This window comes from Aplysia californica, unplaced genomic scaffold (assembly GCF_000002075.1).
Source record: "Aplysia californica isolate F4 #8 unplaced genomic scaffold, AplCal3.0 scaffold00039, whole genome shotgun sequence".
NCBI classification, from domain to species: domain Eukaryota; kingdom Metazoa; phylum Mollusca; class Gastropoda; order Aplysiida; family Aplysiidae; genus Aplysia; species Aplysia californica.
This window is the reverse complement of record NW_004797309.1, coordinates 470,781-489,159: the sequence shown is the minus strand read 5'-3', so window position 1 is coordinate 489,159 and position 18,379 is coordinate 470,781. Positions and strand designations below refer to the sequence as shown.

At 35.8% G+C, this 18,379-nt stretch overlaps 2 protein-coding genes across 2 annotated transcripts; both read left to right on the top strand.

Annotated features, from left to right (window-relative positions):
* The first annotated feature begins 384 nt into the window (after positions 1 to 384).
* LOC101845447 (methyltransferase-like protein 27) lies at positions 385 to 7,029 on the top strand. Its single transcript, XM_005091990.3, has 6 exons — positions 385 to 469; positions 1,108 to 1,245; positions 3,696 to 3,827; positions 4,195 to 4,330; positions 5,273 to 5,365; positions 6,195 to 7,029. Exons 2-6 carry the CDS (start codon positions 1,117 to 1,119, stop codon positions 6,395 to 6,397), a joined length of 693 nt encoding a protein of 230 aa, XP_005092047.1. The 5' UTR covers positions 385 to 469; positions 1,108 to 1,116; the 3' UTR covers positions 6,398 to 7,029.
* Positions 7,030 to 12,897: 5,868 nt separating this feature from the next.
* Positions 12,898 to 18,379, top strand: LOC101845221 (methyltransferase-like protein 27). Its single transcript, XM_005091989.3, has 6 exons — positions 12,898 to 13,390; positions 14,099 to 14,236; positions 14,911 to 15,042; positions 15,420 to 15,555; positions 16,012 to 16,104; positions 16,727 to 18,379. Exons 1-6 carry the CDS (start codon positions 13,376 to 13,378, stop codon positions 16,927 to 16,929), a joined length of 717 nt encoding a protein of 238 aa, XP_005092046.1. The 5' UTR covers positions 12,898 to 13,375; the 3' UTR covers positions 16,930 to 18,379.

Sequence of the window (18,379 nt, the reverse complement as noted above, 5' to 3'; positions counted from 1 at the left end):
TCTCTCTCTCTCTCTCTCTCTCTCTCTCTCTCTCTCTCTCTTTCTCTTTTCAGTCTTGCACCAAAATTCTTCTTTAATTCCACGCAGTCACGACCCTGCCAACTAGATTAAAGCCGCAAATTATTATTATTTTCTTTATTATTGAACGTTTCGTAACTTGCTCTTTTAGAGTGAAAATACAAGGCTGTCTGAATAATAAAGCGCGTTCAAGGATCGTCAACTAGGTGATACTTCTAACCATAAAAAAAGAGAGCCAGACAGTGTCCTAAAATGATGACAAGAGGCATGTGTTGCAAAAACAAAGGCAACAGATGTTCGGTCACTATAAGTAATCTAACTTCCCGACATAAAAGACGTGTCTCTCAATGGTGGTGATACGTTTGTAGAAGACCTTACGTTTTCAGCTTCATCAATTCGAATTCAAACCAGATTCTCATTCCATTATCTCTGAATATATTCAGTCGTCAAAGTAAGTTTTTCCTCTATTTATAAACTTATCGTCAACTTGAAACTGTATCTTTGGAGAAGATTTGAAAGATTTTTGACGATTAATATGTCGATGAAATAGTTGTTCTTTAGCAAACTTTGTTCATAGGAGTTAAGGGAGAATTGAGAGTTATCGATTTTTTGCAATAGTATAGATCGTCTTATGCAATTGGCCTTTGAAGAAAAAAATGCTGATGACGATGATGGTCATGATGGTTCTATACGTTCCTTTAGAAGCAAAAGGGATAAAATGTCGAAGATACTATTTTATAATATCTTAAATATTTTATTTTTAAAAATACTTTAGTCTGTCGTAATCAACTTTTGTTTGGTTGGTTTTTTTGGTGTGTTTTTTCCGTTTCTTGCCTGATAATTCTTTTTCAATTGATGATTCATATTTTACTGTAACCTTCCAAAGTGTTTGGATGTTTTTTTATTTCTCAACAGTGTTGATATTGTGTTCGATTAAAGAACATTCAGCCTAGATATAGGAACAAAAATTGTGTATTATGCCGAATCAAAAGTGTGACAAGGTGTGTGGGATAGGGCAACAGTGTTTTTTAATAGCCGTCAGCAGTTATCCAATTTGCATTTTTCTTTTTTTTTCTTTTTTGGTCATAGGTACCTACTATGTCTACATCTCAAGAAACAGTTACATTTGCCAGGGACAATTTGGCAGAGGCGTACACAATCGGAGGCAACCCTGAGAAGACGGCAACATTCTATTCCAGTTGGAGTAAAGGCGATAATTATGATCAGGTAACACGGTACACACCCTTAGCTTAGTCGATATTACGCTAGACTCAGAGCCTAAAGGCCCTAGTTCGAATTCGCAAAGGGGTGTCTTAAACTCAGCTTTCGGGGACTTTTTAGTCTCTCCAAGATCACAAAGGGATGAGGCAATGATGTGGCATGTCACCCGATTTCTTTAACTTATACAGCGAAACCATAAATGACCTCAGAACAAGACGACTATGCCTAAGTTAATTTTGGCTGAAATGACAAAGCAGGAAAAAGAAATGGACTTCGGTCTACATTTAATGTTGGGATACACTGAGGTTTTCCGCTTTTCCTCGCTACAGCGTTAACAGTTGAGTTTTAAGTGCACTATCAATAGATGCAGGAATGTATTCTCCAGTTATAGAAACCAAAAACTCATTTTTATTGCAGTTTTTTTTACTTAGGCCCCTGTTTTTTTAAGGTCTTCAAATTTTAGAAATACATAATCATTTTTAAGTCTCAAAATGAGCATAAATAACAACAAATGTTAAGATGACTCAGTTTTTATATCAAATTAAAAAATGAAACTGCAATTGCTTTTGATCCTTTTGTAACAGAATAAGACCATAAAGAGTTATAGTTCAATGTGAAAAAAGATCATTACAATATAACATATAACAAAGCATTAATTCCTAGTAATTGAAATATCATAAACGAAGGTGAATAGATTAAACAAGTGAACAGTTTAAAAATCAAGTATATACCAATGCGTATAATACTTAAGTTCCCACATAAAGAACAGATAAATAACTATGACTAAATGTAATGTCTATGAAGCAAGCTAAAATTAAGTTATATGCACCGTTTATTGTGTACAACCATTAAAGACAGTGAAAATAAAATAAGAACCAACATAAATCGTATTTATTCAGTGACCGATGAACATTTCTTGAAAGAAAAAGAACTAGTATTGTTGAAGCCCACATGTACAAATCGCTGACAAACACAATTAGGAAAATATCAGTTTTTGGGATACTTGAATAGAAGAACCTTGAACATCTCACTTTCAGGAAAACGAGGCAGGGGTAGCCCAAGACCAAATTGTTACTCGTAGAATTTAAACAGATGGGTGATAGAGAACAATCTGGATAATCTAGCTTTGTTTGAGGGCATCAGATCAAAGAAATGAATGGTGCTTCACGAATCATGTTTATTTGATATAGACTAATGTATTTGTTGTTTTAATGCTGTGTTCAAATAAACGTTTCTGGGAAAACTTTCAAAGCTCGGAGTATGTGTAACTTTGTACTACTTTACTGCATGGCGTCTATAACAGATACTGAATACACAAGCCTTTTGTCAGGTTCCTACATCCAAATAATAATAACAATAAATAATGGATTGCTTTTACTAAGCGTATATCATCTTATGCAATGCTCTATGCGTTTAAAATGGAACATATCATGAAATTACAAATCAATTTAATAGGCACGTAGTTTTACATACGCGTGCACACACATACTCACGCACGCACACACTCACATACACATGCACAGATACATACTCACATACACACATACGAACATACGCTCATACAAACTTACGACGCTCAACAGCTTTTAGTGTTTTCTTTAAAGCTTCTAGATTATCTGCTTCTCTGATAGGTTTTGGAAGCCCTTTCCAAACAAATGGGGCAAAATATAAAAAAGAACGTTGCAAGCACTTGTAGCAAGTTACACAGATCTTATATATGATACGCTCTTTCATCGGGAGCAAGTGTAGTTTAATAAAAAAAATAGGAGTCAGATGATCATGCTTTAGTTTCTTAGTAATTGTTTTGGCAGCAATATTTTGTACTCTTTGTAATGGTTGTAGCTGTTCATCAAGTTTTCCAGCCAATAAGGAATTGCAGTAATCAAGCCTTGACAATATAAGTGACGTTATTAAAGTTTTGGTGACATCAACAGATAGATATTTGCTAATGCTGCCTATTTTCTTCAGTTGGAGATATAGATTTTTACAAAGATTAGATACATGGGATTACATTGACATAATACGATCTAGCACAACTCCTAAATGTTTTTAATTTTAGTTTGGACTGCTCTTTCATGTTTATTTACTGATATTGTCGATTTAATTGCACGTGTTGCTACGAATAAATAATATTTCAATCTCCTCCTCATTTAATGTTAATTTGTTCTTGAGTATCCATTTCCTAATATCATTGATACATCAATCTGGGGATTCTATCTGTGAGATTGAGTACATTGTCAGTAGTAGTCAATCCACACAACTGTGTATCATCTGCATAAAGATGAAAATTGAGGGCATATCAAGAAAATATTGATCTCAGACATTGCGTGTACATTGTAAAGATGACAGGACCAAAGACTGGACCCTGGAGAACTCCAAACTTTAGAGGTAGCATATCTATATAATATCTGGATAAACTATAATACTTATTGAAAGTTTTGATTTGGTATCCTCAGCACCTGAACCCAAACTTGTACCGCGGCCCAGAGATAGCTGCCCAAGCTGTTGCCGACTTCTTTCCCTCATCAAAACGTGGGGACGCACACATTCTTGATGTTGCAGCTGGCACGGGTTTTGTTGCCGAGAACGTGAGTGGTGTGACAATGACAGTAAATGGAAAATTAATTTATCGGACAGAAAGGAATTTTTTTCTCCCTAACATTCTCAAACATGCAAAGAATTTACTATGAATAGAGATTATGTTTTCTGGATTTTTGGGGGGTTTGTTTTCTAGTTAGTAAGAATTGTACAGCACTTGCAAATAGACGTATCCAATAAGTGCCACTTTCTGGCTTTGTAAGATCGTTTTTTTTTGCACATATGTATATTGGCATTGTTAGTATTGTGGCATATTGTATAGCTTTCAAGCACTATATAAACCTTGAACTGACACTAAATCACATTTTGTTACTTCAATTTTATTGCAAAAAATTAACAATCGCCTCTTACTTTCAGCTCAAGAAACATGGGTTTATGCGCTTCGATGCCCTGGACGCCAGTGAGGGCATGTTACAAAAAGCTCGCCAGAAGGGACTTTACGATAACTACATCTGCTGCTACCTAGATACTAACAAGTTACCTATTCTTGAAGGTGAGATGTTCAAACAAGAGTGGATTTAGATTATATGTGTAGCGTCCTGAGCAAATCAGGCGTTCGTCAAAATGACAATATTATTATCTGTTAAGCCGACATTGTTGTGCGGTTGGGTAATTTACCTCGATATTTTCTACATAAATTAATATCCTTTTTAAACACTTTTCTGTATGGATTTTACTGTATAGCCTTGATCAAAGTCACAGAAAATGGTATATTTGCATTTTCCAAAGAATACTCCGGGACACTCACCAAACATAGGAGCCCGTTTTCTTATTAATTTTACCACAGCTAACAGGTCCCCCAACCCCTCTTGACAGAAACATCTCTACTTCTATTAAAGATAGATAAATAGTTACGTTTAGGTAAAAATGAAGGTAAATGAACAAGTTTTATGATGATGGCAAAGACTCCCTAAGCCCAAAAATGTACGGATCTGTAATACTCTCCTCCTCTCTCTCTCTCTCTCTCTCTCTCTCTCTCTCTCTCTCTCTCTCTCTCTCTTTCTCTCTCTCTCTCTCTCTCTCTCTCTCTCTATTTCTCTCTCTCTCGCTCTGTCTCTCGCTTTTCCTTTGATCACTCTAACTCTAATACACAAAACATATAGGCACACTCATACACCTTCTTGTCAGAAAATAAAGATTTTTACACTTTCACCGTGGTAATTATAATTTGTGATTGACATTATTATGTTTATAGTGCGACAAATGCACACCAAGTTAAATACCTTTAACCTTGATTTTTAAGACGTTTGCTTGGTAACTATTGTTTGGTAAATATTTCACGGTGCTCGCAACTGCCTTATTATGTTATATGGCCACACGGTACTTGTACTGCAAATATTTCGTTGGATATTAGTGAGTTTTCAACATTCAGTTATTATATTATTAATAATAATTGCATGGCTTCTTTTTTAAAAACTGCCCTGCATTGTGTCAGATACTTACGACTGTGCTGTGACATCCGGAGGCATGGGCGAAGGACACATTCCTTACAATAGTCTGGATCAGCTTGTCAGGGTTGTGAAGCCAGGTAAGCATTTCTCACTTTTTAATGAACATTTCTTGAGACCTGAGACTACATTCTCACTAAGTAACTGGGCTTATGGCGTCAACAATCAAATGTCACGTTATTTTGCTGCTGTACTCCAGATTCTATTTTATAAAGACTACGTTTTTATGGTAACCTAAGGATATTGATTCAAAAATATCATGAAGCAACTAAATCCCAAAAGAGTAATAATAATAAAAATATCTGCTCCACCAATGTCTGACAATGCCTATTACAACCACAGAGGAGAATATTTCTCCAGCAAACACGAATTTAAAAAGTTAAAGGTTATCATTACTTGTGGCTACTGCTGTGACCAATAGGACTAATTCTGGCACATGTCGAAGGAGTTGTGCTGAAGTCCTTCACAGGCATTTTCAGGGTGTCTGTGTAACTCTATTTTTTTGTGTGTCAAACGTACGCTTCCCGGAGTAGAATAGACCACTGTCTTTTTTATTCTTAAATCGGTTTTTGTTTGGGGGGGGGGGGGGGAGGGGCCATCAGCGGTAGCTTGACTATCGCGATATTAATCCTAGGTTCCAATATGATTCAACACAGATACTCAAGCTGCAGCGGTTTGGTTTTATTTGAATTAATATAACCAGGTCTGTATTTTAGTAGATTTATTTCATTTTATAATGTTTGTATTATATCTACTTTTTATGGGGTTTTTATATTTTAGAAATTATGACTAATTTGATTTGTTGTATATCCTTTATAGGAAACATAGATCTGGTTGATATACCAATGCTTTTATGATGTGGACAATAATGAACACATAGAACTGAAGTTTGGTGTACAAACTCCACAGGAGGACTTGTGTGTATAGTGATGAGAGAAGAGTTCGTGAACCACAGCCAGTACAAGGACCTGCTGGAGCCATACATGACTCGTCTGGAGAAAGAAGGTCATTGGCAGAAAGTTTCTAGGACTGTGGTGGAGAAATACGTCCTGGAGCACAATGGCGTTGTCTACAAATTCAAAGTTCTTCCCGGCCAGAATAAAACAGAATGAAACCATTTTTTGTGGTTGCCAAATTATCAGATTTAACGCTACTTCCTAACGATACCGAGTGACATAATGTAGGACCAAAAACTTAAATGAGCAATTAAAAATTACCTTCAGAAAAATACTGGAACAAAACACAGTACTGAAAACAAAAAATCTCCAAAAAACGAAATTAAAGGTTTGAATGACCTAAGCAGAATCCTTCAGGAAAATGATACCCTTGCTACATTTTATTTTTACTTTGCGTTATTAAAGTGCAATCTTTATAGTGGATCCATATATGTACTCTGCACTGTCTAAACTTACACGATGACCAATAATTGTTGGATTTAACAATCCCTATCTGCCCAGCTGATTTAATCATTAAGTTTGAAATTGTTAACAATGCGTAAGACAGGTTCCAAAGCATGTTATAGCATTTCTAATTTTCTGGATTCTTACGAAAAGGATACAAATATATAAGATGATTCTGCTTTCTACAACATTTGATTTGTCCCTATGATGAAGAAACACTTTTTTGCAATTGCGTTTAAGTGTTCATTTAATTTTGCAATCTCGGTATTAAGTTTTGTTCCCACAGATTACACAATATGTTGCTACTTACATAATTTATAAAATAAACCACCTACGTTTTAAACTATACAAATCAAGTGTGAGTTTTTGACATTATCATGATCATCCTCCTCCTCCTCCTCATCATCCGTATCATCATCATCATCATCATCATCATCATCATCATCATCATCATCATCATCATCACAGTTCAACCAAGCAATTAAGAATGAATGAAGCCAACGTTTAGTTGATAATTCTTTTTAAAAAAAGAACTGCCCATCCAGAAACTCCACATTTTACACGAAAAGAGCAACTGTTGGTTCTAATTAGAGGAAAATTGTTAGTGAGTTTGTGATGAGAATTTATGTATCAAAGTCTCTCTAAGAAAACTAAAAATATAGTCCTAAAATGTTGTTAATAGACACGTGACTGATTCGTAGACACTGACGGACTCCCTGCACAATCAATGTTATAAATTTATCTCTGAGAACAAGTTCAAAGATAAAATGTGTGTCATTGCACAAATGCTAGCTGTTCAGGACTTTCAGGTCAAAAGGATTCAGAAAGGCAGACATGCATATTAGACCTGTTCCAATATGGGCTTTTTTGCTAACGCTATGCATGAAATTAAAATTGTTTATACAAGGTCTCTCACAGTTCTCTTTCACCATTTCTGCGGTTGACAACAAATCCTCCAAGTTGTGTTTTAATATAAAAGGTGTAAGCTAAAAACTGTAGCTAAATATCATGAAAGAGCCATTCGTGATACGTATTCATGCCTTGCAAGTGGGGTTGTAAAAGTGTTTTATCTTTTATTTTGGGTCCAGCATCCTTATTCGGTGCTGAGCATTGACAAATTATGAATAAAAAATGTATTGATGTGGTACTGACTTTTAGATGGTCTAAAAACACAAAAAGATATGTTTTGAAAAAAAAAAGATTAAAAAAAATGTTTTACAGCTGGAGACCTGGTAACAACACTAAGGTCAAGTAACATTTAGACGATTTTTTAAAAAAAGCAAAAACCTCACTCGTGAAATACATACAAATACATTCGGATTAGAGGCTTGAATCAATCTTTTCAGGAGTTGACCTTGCTATTACACTTTGGTTTCGCATCTTTAAAAAAAGAATAACAGTGCGTAGAAACAGAATAGCGCTCCTGTAGTGTTATTAATAGATAGCCCTTTTGTCGCCGTTTTCGAAAGATATGCAGTACTCTATTTCCAGGAAAATGTGACCTAACTGTGTCGTTCTCATTTCTTCAATTTTTCTCATGATGATGATGATGATGATGATGATGATATTACTGGTGATGATGTAGATACGTTTGATATCAGTTTCCTTCTTCGTTTGGTGCTTACGTTAGATTCCCTTTCTCTCTACTGAGAGGCAGTACAAGAACCCGGATTCTCAACCCCTCAAATAGAGTTACAACAAAATTAAAGATGAGTAAACACCAGATTCCCTATCATTTAATAAATAATGCCGAAAATTCACGATGGAGCTGTTTCTAGGTGATGACTTTGATAATGTTATATTTTCTTTAACCTGCTCTATCAGTCGATTTTGTAAATACATAGATCTAGTATAAGAATATAAGAATTAGATGAGTATCAATTTGAGTTTTTTTTAAAATACAGTGCACATTGGTAATAAGTAAGCATTTCTCAATACGTTTGTGTATAATTTACAAGTTAATGCTACCTATTATCAATCGCGGACTCTATGATCGTTACAGCATGTAAATAGCTCCAAGAAAACTCAATACATACTCTGCCGTCAATATAATTTGGAAGACCACTCTTTTTATTGAACCTGAAGTTAAACCTTCACTAGTGTATACAAAAAAAACAAACAACAACAACAACAACAGCAATGCACATAGTACAGACAAGGACCGTAAAAGGAACTGTATCTGTCATTGACTCAGACATTACAGTCGACGAAATATTCGCAATATGCATGTGACAGGAAAAGACAAGCCTGTTAATTTTAAATGCGCCTGATATTATATCAGTTACGTCCCTATACCTCTCCGTGTAATTGCACGCGAGTGCAATTTGCACAACAGCCTTTGACAAAGGGTGTTTTTAAAGAGTGGGAGGTTGTTAAAAATAGGGCGAGCAAAAGCTTTAAAAAAATAAAAAAATAAATGAATGAATGAATGAATGAATTAATGAATAAATGAATGAATGAATGAATGAATGAAAATATACTGGATTGTCATATCCTGCGTTTACAACAGCGTGTGCCTGAGCAATTAAGGATATGTTTTGTTTGATTAACAAGTTAGTAGTTCTTTTCGTGTTACACCGAAGAGAACCACTGTTTCGTTTCATTGAATTTTCTATTATTTTTTGCCTTTAACGAGACTTTCGATTTAATTCCAAAACCCTCTTACTTTAAAACAGTCTACGAAATGTGTTCTATGAAGTCACGTACTCCATAGTGTTTACTTTTATTATGAATTTGAACTTTTCATCTTTTACAGATGCTACTGGAGATTGTATTACTTATAATTTAAAGAGTATACTCAGTCTATTCTGCATGGTTGCTTCCGAAGCAACAGCAATAGATATGTTATCTTCATACATACTATTAGTAAAAAACAATACACAACTCTACACTCTTAGACAGGGGCGAAGCGTCTATATAATCAAATAATCACTGCTTCCCTTCCTAATTTTGAAACATTGTCGCTGTCAAATTCATCCTTAAACGTAAACCTCTTAAATTAACAGTAAAAAGAGGTTCGTAATCCACAATGAGCATGCCTAACATTCAAAACGGTTTCACGGCCACATAAATAGCCTCTTCACCCCTCTCGGGCCACTCCATATTCAGTCGCAAGCTTTGATTAAGTAAGCTTAAAGTGAGGCTGAAATAATCTACCAATACAGTTGAGGGAACATGTGCATAGCAGTCATGGCTGTTTCATTGCCACATATACCCTGTTCACCCCTTTGGGGCCACAGTTAAAATCAATCACAAGCCCTGATTAAGTAAGCTAACGAACACTGGTCGAGTCTACCTCACAAATGTCAGGGGAACTAACTCCTAACAATCTCTTTACTGCTGCATGTGCTTGTTTTTTTTCCTCGACTTTTTACTGTCCTATAATCATATCGTGACCTCGATTATGACACCAGCTCCTGGCCGCAAAAGGCTAACAAAAACAGCCAAATGTGAAATTTAAAAAAAGATAATTGTCATGTTCTACCAAAGAGTTAGACTCTCTGGTAGATCTATAACATATAGATCTAGTACTGACATCTCTGCTTCTTTGCTTTGTGTTTATGTATTCACATCTAAAGTTAATTTAATTTTAGTTGGAACTGATATTTAATAAGATACTTTCCCGATTATTTTGGCGGTTGAACATACAATATGAATTCCAGATTTGTTTTCATTTACAACTCAGTCAGAGTCGCCGCCTCGAGTAAGATTCTTATGTGATATCTACAGGCCATATAGATCTATATCTGGTCCCGTTTCACTTTGATTACCCTGTCAAACAAGTCAGCCTTCGCCCCTGCTCTTAGGTATACGCCATGCCTAACATGTATTCCCTTATCATTTTGCTGTTTAAAGTGAGCATTTCCGGGCGCTTAGAAGATTCTAGAGCCATGTATTGAGATTGTGAATGAAATAAAGGTGGTATTACATAATATTTCAAGACTGTTGTACATTGCTAAATAATTCAGGGACGGGCTTCAATTGTGTCCAGTTTCGTTTGGGGCCTGGGCCAGACTTGTAATTGCCCCATGACAAATTATGTAATAAACACGTTTATTACTCGTTTGAACTTTTATCAGTCTTCGTCGTCCTTGTTCTACGCCAATTCTACACAAAACTTCACTTTTAATATCACTTTTAATACTTTTACTTGCCTATTTTTGTTACTTGTTTTCTTCGTCTATATCTATTGAAGCATGACGAAATCAATCTCGAGCGATACTGATTCTACCAGCCATAGTTCTTGCATTGTATAGCTCATTTGGGTAGAAGGAAATACTTTTTTCCCCAAATTGAGACCTCATTTAGGCGTGTTGTACAGTATCCGTTATTTTAGCTTCCTAGTTGTTAGATATTGAATCAATAGGCTTCTACGTCTGAGCTGAAATACAATCGCAGAACCATTATCATATCTCCCAGTTCCTGATAGGTGTTGCCTTCAGATGACAACTGGCACTGTCTGTGACTAGTTTAGCCAATATCAAGTGCTATGCATGTTTGTTTGTTTTTTGAGGGGGGTTAACATTAACTATAAAACAAAAACTTAACATTCTTCTTTTAACTTGATTGTTCGGGTTGAGTTGTTTTAATTATCTAAACACAGTGGGATGTTAACAACACATTGGTGTGTTTCCACTCCTATTGTAACTGGTGGTGTTGTGTATACTGTGTTCGTAATGATTATAACAATTTCTGAATTTATTGAAAAATAAAGTTCCCGAACTAGCACCAAAAAAACAAATGACTGATAAATCACCCCTTTCTGACTCCTTTCTTTGCTTTCAACCATCCTGAGAGGCACCCCCCGATTTTAATTGCCGCCTTACAACGTTACAACATGACAATAATTGCTTACAATGGAAGCCAGCTAAAAAAAAGTATAGACTTCTTTAACATACTTTAAAACGCTTTGAAGCAATATCAGTGACACAGTAATACCTGATGACTCTCTCTTTGTTGTGCATTGAATTATGTCATCAAATACACTTAGAATTGATTCTCTTAAACTGCCATTAATGAAAAATCTGCACAACTTTCATGAAAAAAACCCCTATTTGTCAGGACTTTTTGCACCTGAAGTTCCAATGACATAGTGAAAATCTCATCAATAATACTGAGAATAAAATTAGTATGTATTGTAAGCCTTTCTATTGTTTAGTTCACTTTTAGTCAGTAGTTTCCCTTTGCAAAGCAATTGTACAACATATCTGCGCTGAGAAGTTCTTCACCACGTGCGTGCAAATGTTTTTTTCTTTTCTTTATTTTTAATGTTCATATTTAGAGAACAAAAAAACAAAATAATTTAAAGACATGGCTATAGTTTGTCAGAAACAAGCGCAGAATTATTATTTGACAACGATAGGACGGTTTTCAATTCTGAAATAATTGAAGGATCATTTGTCCTAATCTAAATGTCTGAAATATTAGCCAAGTTCTATCCACGAATGTATCGAGATCGTTTGACTCCTGTTTATGAACGTGGTATTCTGTGTGTAATTATTCAAAAATGGGTTTAGTTTCCAACAAAGATTGGTAGCGGTCTTTAAGCATAGTACTAGTACTGACACGAACAAGTTTAGCAGTGCTGATACTCTTATATTGATTTTCAAAGCCAAGGAAAAGCATTAGCAACGAGTACTGTTTTACATGTTTCTAATCGCCTTTATACAAAAAAAAAAACAACAACAACTAAACAAGGTTACTCCCCCCCTATAAAAAAGGAATAATTTTTAAAAAATCACCCCGTCCTTTCTTGCCCCCCCCCCCATCTCTCTCTCTCTCTCTCTCTCTCTCTCTCTCTCTCTCTCTCTCTCTCTCTCTCTCTCTCTCTCTCTCTCTCTCTCTCTCTCTGTATATATAAAAATATATCTTCCTTTTTGCAGACTCCTTTTAGAATATAGGTTTTCTTTTATCCACAGTGTATTAAAATGAAAATTGGAGACACCACTACTGTCATCATATCACTCTGGAATGTTAAATGACATTGCAGACTGCTCGTGCACGAAGAATAAACGGGTAACAACCTGCCAAAAGTTTACATTCCGGAGTGGGTAATCGTTATCTTTGCTCTCTCCACCCCCCTTCTCTTGTAATTATCTCACCTCTCTTCTGTACACTGCCCCCCCCCTTGCCCTCTCTCTCTCTCTCTCTCTCTCTCTCTCTCTCTCTCTCTCTCTCTCTCTCTCTCTCTCTCTCTCTCTCTCCCTCTCCCTTTCCACTGCATCTCTCCCTATCTCTGTTTATCTCCTTTTCTATTTTCCGCCATCCCAAAGAGTCAATAAACTTCTGACTCGGTTAAAGCCTTAATTTTTGTTCTGCGTTTCACAGTTATAAAATACCCTGCTTTACCTTGAATGGAAATTCAAGGCTGTCTTTACATTACACGCACTCTAAGATGTGCCGTGTTATCTGACAAAGTTCATGACCACGTGAAAAGTTTAGCCAATCAACAAACAGAGAGCCAGTAACCCCCGTGTCCTGAAATGACGCCAGCAGGTATATAATGCACAAGCAGAAAGCAACGGATACTCTGTCAATAGAAGTAATACAACCTGCCAAGAAAGAAAATACGTCTCAGAATACCGGTGGTGCGCATTACCTCAAGATCAAACGACGCAAATTGACGAGGGCCTAACACTCTGAGTATCATCATTTCGCTTTCAACTCGATTCTCCTGCTAGAACTAAGAATATGTCAGTCGTCGGGGTAAGTTTTTTGTTTGTTGTTTCTTTTTCGTAATTTGTGATTTTCTGTGTGAAACAGGACATCAAATTGCAACTGTACATCTAGATTAGATTTGGGAGATTCTGATCGACAAAAGCAGTCACTGTTATTGGTCCTTCATGCAGACGAAGACCAATGTTGTTGTCAGTAAGTGCTCAGACGATTCGCCAGGCGCCTCTGCGCTCAGGACGTTCTGTCGCAATGATTAGTATGCAGACACGTTTTGGAAGTAGCTATTTAGCTTGAGTAATGTGTCACTGAAACTGTTGCTGCACAAAAAAATCTTCCGAAAAAAAAAAATGTGGAGATAATTAGACTGTCTATTCTATTTTTTGTCTATGCTTTGAAAAAAAACACGATATTAGTAATAAAGATTATGATTCAATTGCAATTGGCACTTCATAAGTTCCAAAGTCCCAGTACGCTTTTGTACTTCTCATTAGTGATGATAATGACGATGATAATACCATTTAATTATGAAGATTAATTTAAGAAATACGACCATATTTTGAGCATTATGGGGATTAGACAACAAAAGATGTTGTGCGTTATGGACACTAATAAATATTATTTCTAGAAATAAGGCCATATGTGGTGCGTTAACAAGATTCAGAAGTGTGAAAAAAAGATGTGGGAGAGGGAGACAATTTTATTTTGAGCGCCAACAGTGAGATTGCATTTTTGTCACAGGTATCTCCCATGTCTACGTCTCACGAGACGATTGAGGTCGCACGGCAGCACTTGGCAGAGGCGTATCAAGACGGGGGTCATCCTGAGAAGACGGCAACGTTCTACTCCTGCTGGAGTCAAGACGATAATTATGATCAGGTAACACTTATCGTTCTGTTTGCTTAGTTGGTATCATGCTTGACTACGGAGCAAATGGACCGTGCTTGAAACCCCATTAGGGGATTTCTATTTTTTTAATATTTGGGGGGATGTTTTAGTTTCACCATCCATTTGAATCTGTCCTATTTAAGAGTTCATGCCTATGAAATACCCTCACAGTATTGAAAAGGGTTTATAAGCACTATATAATTTCGCATTTTTGCTGGTAACATGCTTACCTAGTAAGTTAATTTAAGAAAGTAAAATTTTAAGAGAATAATATGTGAAACGATAAGCTTGAACCAAATTTCTCTGAGTACTCAAAGGCCATCTACACAAATGTACTGTCTAAGCGTCGCTGTTTCTTTTATCTTTAAACAAGACCAGTCTCTTGTCAGTTCTTTTTGTAAAGAATAGGATACCTGCTAGTTTTATTTCGTTACGTTAATTTGATGAAAAATAGAGTCAAACGTAAAATTTAATCTTACGTGAAATGATCAGCTTTGACGGAGTTGCTCTGTATGTTACTCTCCAGTAACACCTCTATTCTTCGGCCCATACATGACCTATTTGTGTGGTGAGGTGAGAGCTAACTTTTGGAAAGATTCCAACACTTAGTTAAATTCAAAGATTAGATAATTTATTGAAACGTTTTGGTTATTTGGTATCCTCAGCACCTGAACCCAAAACTGTACCGCGGCCCAGAGATAGCTGCCCAGGCGGTAGCAGACTTTTTTCCTTCATCAAAAAAAGCGGACGTGCGCATTCTTGATGTCGCTGCTGGCACGGGTTTTGTTGCCGAGAACGTGAGTAGTGTGGACAATCACACTGAAAACAGTCAGTGGCAGACTTTATTAATATGAAGGAGGTTATTTCGTTACATCCTCACATTCTCAAAAATGCACCCGAACACAGTAACTCTGCTGATGCAAAAATGTTTTAAAAAACAAACAATCATACTACATATACGGTGGCACAATGAAAGAACCTGAAGCAAAAGTAAGAGGAACGGGTTTTTAGAAAGGAAAGGTATCATGTTTTTAAAAAATTATTTTGCTAGACCTTTTCGGAAAATGTCTTGCTATTTTGTAGTCTTCAAGGATGGCATGAAATGATATCTAAAATCATATTACAATTAATTTACTTATAATTGTTAAACACAATACTCATCTGTCATTTTCAGCTCAGGAATATGGGGTTTAAGCATATTGATGCCCTGGACCCCAGCGAAGGAATGCTAGAAAGAGCTCGGCAGAAGAGGCTCTACGATCACCACGTCTGCAGCTACTTGGATAGTAACAAGTTACCCATTCTGAATGGTGAGATGTTCATTAAAACACATCTGAATGCGAGTGGTATACATAATTTAGCTAGAACATTGAGCTACCAGTTAGTTGGTTCTGACAGTAAGTCGTGCAAGTTTGTAAACATTAACTTTGTATGGCACTTGCTTTCCACTCTATGTTTGACGAACCGTTTATATACATAGTTACTTATCAAATTTGAATATTTTGTTTTGATGTGGAAAGTCGTTGTGGACTAACTTGTTTAGAAGAGAAGAAAAACACATCTACTTTCCGCCTTGACAATGAGAATAGTAATTCTTGTTCGACACTATGTCGCGACAAATGCAGAGGGGAAGTGCCCTTCAATTTGATTTGCAATATATTTGTATAACAATGGTGTCGTAGGATACCAATTGTATTTACAGTCAAATATAACATTTCTCCATGCTTATAACGTCATGACTTTTATCCCATCCCTCACTATGTCAGATACTTACGACTGTGCTGTGACATCCGGAGGTATGGGCGAAGGACACATTCCTTACAATGGCCTGGATCAGCTCATTAGGGTTGTGAAGCCGGGTAAGCTCTTGGCACCTTTTCAAATGAGCTCCTTCTTAGTCTGGGACCACAGTATTACTTAATACCTGAGCGTATTATCTAAATAAATTGAATTCCATGTGTTTTAACTCCGAATTCATTTTAACAGAAAAATGTACTTAAGAATATTGGGGAAAATAACTCTTAAGTAGATATATGCTTGCAGAACCTTATCTCTCTCTTCCTATATAACATGTACACAGGGTTATTTTAGAAAATCTCAAGACCAGCAAAGAGACATCATCGGCGGTCGTAACATTTTTATCCTGAAATACGCGAATGATACAGTCGTGTATGCAAAAACGATCGAAGATCTCTTTAGAGTTACCAGTATAGAAATCTTAGGTATTAGTGTGTCCGAAAGATACATGGTTTTGATAACTGAATTGTGTTATCTTTTTAGGGTTACATCGTCAGATCATTACATAATGTATGATTTGTTTTCATTTCTTGCAGATTGTTCTATATTCTGTAGTGACTCATGATTAATTTGATATACTGCTTTTTCATCGAGAGTACAATGAGATATCTGATATACCCATGCTTTCGCAGTATAAATTGTATGAAATAACTGCAACTCAAGTTTGGTGTACGCAATCCACAGGCGGACTTGTGTGTATAGTGATGAGAGAAGAGTACCTGAACCACAGCCAGTACAAGGACCTTCTGGAGCCTCACATGTCTCGTCTGGAGAAAGAAGGATATTGGCAGCTGGTGTCTAGGGCAGTGGTGGAGAAATATTGCTTCGATCTCAACGGCATCGTCTACAAGTTCAAAGTTCTATCCGGCCAGAATAAAACCGAGTGAAACAATGATTTGCAAATTAATACAGATTTGAAGCCCTTTCTTAATAAAAACCGAGTGAGACGATGTAGATACAGCCAAAATAAAAAGGGCAATTAAAAGTGGTCACAAGGATAAGGAGAAGGTAACACTGTATTTCAATCCATCATATCCAGTAAAATAACATTTAAAACAAGTTTAAACTTGAACTATCATTATTTGAATACGTGAACAATCTTTTTTGTGAATCCACATGGTACCCTAAACTGTCAAACGTCACACGATCAAAAAAAGGTTGTATTTTAAAATTTGCATGTCACAGCTAAACATAAATTTATGCTGGACCAATTTCAGTGTGTATCAAGAGACAAAAAATTTACTTTGCTGACTTTTGCACTAAAAAAAAAATGAACTGTATGTGTAATCTAATTCTGGTTCAAAATGATTTATTTTTGTCGCTATGAAATTGTTGTAGTTTGGATTTGAGTTTCCTTCTGGGTTTGCTTTTTCTATTATTAAGTTTTGTTCCCAAACATAAGGCATCAAATTTCAATATATGCATCAAAAATAGATAACTTATATTTTCAGGCAAACAATTAAAACATTCACAGCCTCAATTAGGTATACGTATTTTCAAATCACGTTCATACGAGCAAACGAAATAAAAAATTATATTAAAAACTACTCATCATCATCATTATCATTATCATCATCATCATCATCATCATCATCATCATCATCATCATCATCATCATCATCATCATCATCATCATCATCATCCTCATCAAAACTGTCTTTGGTATAGCTTTCCAACATGTTGTCGTCTTTTTACTGTGATGTATCAACACGGTAGGAATGGCATTGGCAAGTATTGTTAATAGACCAAATCTCTATAATAATTGAAATTTTGTCAATAGTCTGAGCATTAACAACTGTGCATGTATGTTGTTGTTTTCTTAAATTTGATGAACATGGAATATATACTGAGAGGAAGTCCATAGACATACATAAAAGAGAAGTTCCAAACAAGAAAAACGCAGAAGGAAACTTCTTACATTATTATAGCTCGACTACCGTTTACAATCTAGGTAACTCGGACCCACATATGTTTGGGGGAAAGAGAGCCACGAATATAAACATGCAATATTATGTAATAGCCTTAATCAGAAATGTGTTTTCTAATTTTATATATTTCAATTAATTGTATTTAGCAATCGCTTTGAAACATTATTGTTAAGTGCAGCGACCTGATAAGACAAACTGTGATTCAAATTTTTATGCTATTGTGTTTTTCCGGTTGTTGTTTTTTGTCATTGATAATAATGTTCCTAAAACAATTGATTTCTTTTGATGATGGAGGTCGATTCTCTCCAGATATTCTACATCTTTTAAATGCATTACCATATATTGGTGCTACTGTCATACAGCAACGTGGAATAATGTCGTTACAATAAAATGCGCAAGGGAATTTAAA

Excerpts from the sequence above, each read along its gene's own strand:
- LOC101845221 (XM_005091989.3), top strand. Across the intron at positions 14,237-14,910 it reads AAGACGATAATTATGATCAG|CACCTGAACCCAAAACTGTA; the intron begins GTAACACTTATC and ends TGGTATCCTCAG. Across the intron at positions 15,556-16,011 it reads CAAGTTACCCATTCTGAATG|ATACTTACGACTGTGCTGTG; the intron begins GTGAGATGTTCA and ends TCACTATGTCAG.
- LOC101845447 (XM_005091990.3), top strand. The coding sequence starts at position 1,117 with ATGTCTACATCTCAAGAAACAGTTACATTTGCCAGGGACAATTTGGCA. Across the intron at positions 3,828-4,194 it reads CGGGTTTTGTTGCCGAGAAC|CTCAAGAAACATGGGTTTAT; the intron begins GTGAGTGGTGTG and ends TCTTACTTTCAG. Across the intron at positions 4,331-5,272 it reads CAAGTTACCTATTCTTGAAG|ATACTTACGACTGTGCTGTG; the intron begins GTGAGATGTTCA and ends GCATTGTGTCAG.